This window comes from Sinocyclocheilus rhinocerous, unplaced genomic scaffold (genome assembly GCF_001515625.1).
Source record: "Sinocyclocheilus rhinocerous isolate Xijiao unplaced genomic scaffold, SAMN03320098_v1.1 scaffold957, whole genome shotgun sequence".
In the NCBI taxonomy this organism is placed as follows: Eukaryota; Metazoa; Chordata; class Actinopteri; order Cypriniformes; family Cyprinidae; genus Sinocyclocheilus; species Sinocyclocheilus rhinocerous.
In genome coordinates, this window is record NW_015649405.1 from 42,302 (window position 1) to 48,301 (window position 6,000).

The 6,000-nt window shown below is 36.9% G+C and overlaps 1 protein-coding gene across 11 annotated transcripts in view; it reads right to left on the minus strand.

Annotated features, from left to right (window-relative positions):
- Positions 1-6,000, minus strand: part of LOC107710549 (receptor-type tyrosine-protein phosphatase F) — a 230,461-nt gene that overhangs the window by 36,162 nt on the left and 188,299 nt on the right. For all 11 annotated transcript variants that reach the window (XM_016515345.1, XM_016515343.1, XM_016515342.1 and 8 more), the window contains 2 exons: positions 2,083-2,200; positions 581-1,159 (listed from right to left, as the gene is read on the minus strand). In XM_016515345.1, the coding sequence (XP_016370831.1) occupies positions 581-1,159; positions 2,083-2,200 (697 nt within the window). The remainder of the gene's footprint in view (positions 1-580; positions 1,160-2,082; positions 2,201-6,000) is intronic.

Here is a 6,000-nt window from a genome sequence, read left to right on the forward strand (position 1 = left end):
TATTTCACGTATTTTTTCACGTTTTTACTAACTTTCATTTTAGTTAATAATTCTAAACACAATCATTCAGTTCTTTCAGTTCTGTTTTTCTCAGTCAGAACTTGAATGTTCACAAAGTGAAAAAACAAAGGCAGATTTTTCCATTTGCCTTAAAAAACAGACCACCCAATGTGAAGATAATTTGATTTTTTCACAGTGCACATTTATCACGGTATTAGCATGACAAAATGGCTATGTTATGTCAAGCGTGTGTTATTTCAGAAAAAATAATAACATTTGTTGGTTATCTAGTGATTTTTCTGAGACCAACAGTGGACAGTAGATAGAAATGAAAATTCCGGTGCTGTTTTCGGGCCACAATCTTTCTGGGAACATGAATAGGTATGTAAAATGTGAGCATTTATGCACTGTATATCATTAAATAAAGTGTATAAGGTGCATTATAATTATGTTACGGTGCACTGTAATTATCTGTAGCTTGACACAGTAATAAATTACACCTCACACTACACAGAGGGATGAAAGGATTTCTGTATCTGTTTAAGCGATTTAACATAAGCCATGCAGTCTAAATACAAACCAGGTGATGTAGACATGGTCCTGCTCTGGATACTAGGACTTATGGGACCCCCTCCCTTGCTGGTGAAGGCTTGCACACGGATATCATAGGTGGTGTCTGGTCGAAGCCCTTGGATGGTCATCTGAGTGTCGGAGGTGCGATTGGTGCCATTATGTATGTTGTTGATGTCGCGGTACATCACTAGGTATTGTGTGATCCGGCCGTTGCGCTCAGAGAGGGCCGGGTGGTCCCAGGCAAGACGAGTGGTGGAGGTGGTCAGGCCCACAACGCGTAGGTTGAGGGGAAACCCACTTGGCATGTCCTCCGGGGTGCTGATCTCTTTTACATACTCCTCTCCAGCTCCTGCCCGGTTCCTGGCACTCAGGTGGAACGTGTAGGTGGCGCCCTTGTGCAGTTCTGTGGCGGTGTGGTGGTCGTCGGTGCGTGCGAACTCACGGACTTCGTAGTTCTCTTCCTCCACACACTTGTACCGCAGTCGGTAGCCAATCAGCTCACCCACCATGTCCTTAGGAGGCTGCCACTGGATGAGGGCCGTGTTGCCAATGGTGGTGCTGATGATCATGGTGGGTTTCCCAGGCACTGCGGGGGCAGAGTGAGATTTTAAAAAGCATTGTTAAAAAGAGGGTTATTTGCACATGACCACTTATACCACATGCCACCATTAGGTATCAAATAACCTGCCTGAAAAGTATGCTTGATCTGGCCTATTATTTTTATTATTATAAAAAAAGTTCTTTTGGACAAATCGTCAAAGAATTCTGAAAAAAAATTTTTTTTTATGGTTTTCACAATAATATTATCTGCTTTAAAATATGTAATAAGTAAACATTAAGCACAACTATTTTCAACATTGATGATATGAAATGTTGCTTGAGAAGCAAATCAGCATATTAGAATGATTTCTGAAGGATCATGTGACACTGAAGACTGGAGTCTTGAAAATGCACAGGAATAAATTACATTTTAAAATATAGAACAATAAACTTGAAATCTTATCAACCACAAACTTTTATTGATATACAAGTAAAACGACTTGTAAATGCTCTTTCATAATGACCTTAAATCTTGAATATTAATATTTATTATGTTTAATAATAATAAAACGTTTAATAATAATAAAAAGACCTTTTCATCTTTTTTCCCCCTTTGAGCGAAGAAAAGTCTTGGAAAAGCTGCTTTTGATTAAATGTCATCAGACATTTGACAATGAATTGTCACTGAAAACCTTGACAGACGCATTCATATTTCAAGTAAAAGAAACCTATCCTATAATGTGATGTATTTGTAAGTAAATCAGGCCATTCAGTACAATAAAGCATTTTGTGCCACTAGTTGAGAAAAGATGTACCAGAGGTGAAGCAAGTTATTTGATTTAAAATAGTTTTTCTTAGGAACAACGTGCATCAGTGAAAAATGCAGAGTAAGGCCAGAAACATGCATTGCAATTAAACAGGGTGAATTTTGAATGTGAAGTAAGTCAAGTGAAGAGAGTGAGTTTCTACCTGCTCCGGTGGTGGTGATGACTTTGGCTTTGCTGCGTGCCCCATCTCCCTTGGTTGTGTATGCTGCCACAGTAACAGAGTAAGAGGTCTCGGAGAGAAGTCCAGTGATCACAACCTCCTGTTAAACAGAAACAGCATGATCCCTAAGATGCCAAGACAGCTTTATCTAGAAATGCCCTCATGCCATCCCCACTGGCAGACACTGATCATAACCCCTCCAATAAACCACACACACCCCAACGCTTAACCATTTCCAACCTCCCTTTTAAAACCATCTGACATATTCTTCATTTCATATTGCACATTCAAACAAGAACTCTGAAAGACTTAGAAAAGCTCTATAGAAGCTCTTCCAAGCCACAAAGAGAAGAACCAAAGCTGCCCAACCATGGGTGTCAATGTTCTTGCTTTACACCAGTGACGGCAAATCCTTTTTTAACAAGCCAGCTGAAAAAGTGTCGGTAATTAATTCTATATTTTTTATTTTTAAAAAGGTTCCCCTAAACCCTAAAATGTTGGTCAAATTAGTTGGCAAACTATTGTAAATAATAACAGTTGTATAGCAGAACAATGACACATCTGGTTGACATAAAGAGATAACCTGTGTGAGCATTTGAACAAACTCACTAGTAATAATACATTTGCTGATGCAGCATCCACACAATGAGAATAAACGTGGCTTTCAGCAATCAAACAAATAGTTCTCCAAATTCACTTTTATTCACTTTTTCAAATTCAAAATTAACCTGCTAAAACTGCTTCATTAATCAACCCCTTTCAAAATGAATAAGCTATATGAATATACGACTATTGTCATAAAGGAATAATATCAGGAAAGCTTAGTTACTTAGGTAATCTCTTCTTAGTGTACTTGCAGGGTTACCTGCACATGATGTGCTGAAAATTCTCACACACATACAAGCAAAGAAACCAAACTCGCACAATAATTAAAGCATATGGGTTCAACCACACTTTAACAAACACATGGAAATAAACCAAGGTCATAATATAGAATATGTTTACCCGCGACACACATATAAAAACACCAGACTCCATGCCCACACATCCTCTGGTAAATGAAGTTCCTGAAAATGGCATTTTAAAAGCTTCTCGATAGCCTTTTTAGCATGACTTAACCGTGTTTCTTCTATAATTAAGTTTTAATTAGATTAATACTTTTACTAATATGTGCCCACGGTTTCACAATTTTCTTTTTTAAATGAAGATTGCTTGGTTTGGTTTGCACTCCCGCTGAAGCCCTAAAGAGGGGGAACATGGGATAAAATGTAAATGATTGGATACAATTTTAACGACCTTTTAAATTTGAGCATTTATTCATTACTTTAATCACACAAAATTACTTTTTATAGGCGAAGAAATTGCATTTCCTCTCTCATTTTCTCCATCTTAAACAGTGCTCTTTTATCAGTTTTTCAAGTAAAGGAAACGGCTTGCACTCTCAGAGAACAGGAGTTTAACCAAGTAGGAGGGGGTTAAAACAATTCTGTGAGTAGTACACTAGGGCACATTCACTTTCAGCAGTAATTTATTGAACATTAAGCAATGTGTGCTCAGAACTACCTACCAAAACAAAAAAAAATTGTAGTGAACTTTACATTATCAGTGGTATCAAGGGGTGTACGAGTACGATACTCTATATAAGTAACCGTACTGTATCTATACTAGGCAATATTAGTATTTATTTATTTATTTATATAACAATCGGTTTGATTAGGTTGACATTGGAAGTTATGGAAGGACGTTTCTTCCATGGAATATTTTTTTCTCTCACAATTCTGACTTTTTTTCTTGCAGTTTTGAGTTTCTTCTCATTAGAATTCATCAGATACTAACTCAAGATATAAACTCAAGACAAGTTTATTACTCACAATTCTGAGAAAAAAGTCAGAATTGTCAGATATACTTTTTTTGTCACCCAAACAACAGTTAATGACTCACTATTCATGTTCAAGCTAAATTTGATTCTAAAGCTTCTTTTGCTAATGGAATAAAATGAGATTATTGGTGTGCAATCTGCGGGGTTAATAGGTGTGTTTCCTCTATACACTGAGCACAGTCACACTTCATTAGTGAGCTAGCAGCTGATGCCAACCTTCAAAATAGATATAAATAACACAGAAGTGCACAGATGTCACTCGCTGACACCAGCGTGTCTCTCTGCTGTCAAGCCATAATCAATGTCATCAGTGAAAAGAGCAGCACAGTCCCATTACGTGTTGCCGGTACCTCTGAATAGAGCCTGAGGTGAAAGAAATTAATTTGGGTTTCTCAACTTTGATTAAAAAAAGAGGATCTAAAAATGGCTTAAACAAGCCTGTCTAGTTTCTAGAGGTTTCTTAACAATACAGATGTTGGGTGTTTTTCTTAGAAATGGGTGTGATAGTAAGAGAGCTGTTTATCCAGATGTCAATGTGGTGGAATCGAGTACTATTCCTGTTAGCTCACTTTTAATATTATAAAGTGTCTGCCTTCACTTTACATATATGAAGCCTAGATTAAGCTAGACTTTATTACAGTTAGATTTACTTTAAAGGGGTCATATGATGCGATTTCAAGTTTTCCTTTCTCTTTGGAGTGTTACAAGCTGATTGTGCATAGATAAGATCCCTGAAGTTGCAAAGACTAAAGTCTCAAAATGATCTTTAAAAAAGCATCATATGACCCCTTTAATAAAGTGATGTAACTACTGTCCCATTGTTTTATCTGTGCCTCACATGGTCATATTATTAGCATGTGAGAGACATTCAGCCCAAAAGTGTGACAAAACTGTGCTACTGTAAATGATTGCAAAGTGCAGACCAATTATCCACTAAACAGAGCGTTGTGAATGTAGAAGCGGGCATGAGCCACTGCATTGCACAGATCCTGAAAGTGCTAGGCAAGTCAAAATAAAACAAAAAAAACATTTTCAGTATGTATATAAAATGAAGCAATGCACGTGTTTGAGATTAAGTATGCTATTTTATTTGTATCGTTTTCCCAACCATTATATTCTGACAGCTATGACTGATTGGATCAGCCATTAATGTGTCATCCTGGCCCTAATTTCCACCAAAATACCATAATTACTACTGTTATACCGTAATAAACGAATCTGGCACGTCCTTCAAACTGTGTAAAAAAAGATACCAGCCTACTTTGATGGTTGTACCTAAAACACATCTGTAAAAAAGTGAATAAGTGTTTAGTCACTGTGATCCCAAGATGTGGAAGTGATAACTTGATAACTTACAAGCAGATTATTCAATTAGCACTTTTCAAAAAGTATCTCAAGGGCTCAGCATTAGGCAATTTAATTATCTCCTGTACTCTCCTAAGTTTTATTTCTATTACCGTATTATTATTAGGGGTGTAACGATACACATATTCGTATTGAACCATTCGGTACGAGGCTTTCGGTTCGGTACGCATTACAAACTGAACAATTCGTTGGACTAATCCTATTACATTTAGAAAATAAAAGAGCTTAAAGTGTGTGAAATATAATGTTCTCAGTGCCACTGCGCTCAACAAGGCAGCCCAAACGACGTAACAGGCAACGTGCTGTCTGCCCCGCGATAACCTCCCCTTGCTGGGGTGCGTCGAAAGACGATGATCTTGTATCGACGATAGCCAGAGATATTGTCAAAAACATCAATGTTTGGCAATATTAAGAGGATTTGGCATTTCCAATTAATGTAGGCCCGTTACATTCTTATTTTTATCAGGCCTATTATTATTATGAAGTTAATTTTAATTTACTTCTTTTTTAACAATTAATTTTAACAATTAATTTGCCCCACAATAATTACCGCATAACTGACGCGCTGCGAGGATAACAAAAGATTAAGCTATTTACTAAGTTAAAATATAAAAAAAAAAAGGTCTTTTAAAACAGGTCTATTATACGATGAATTA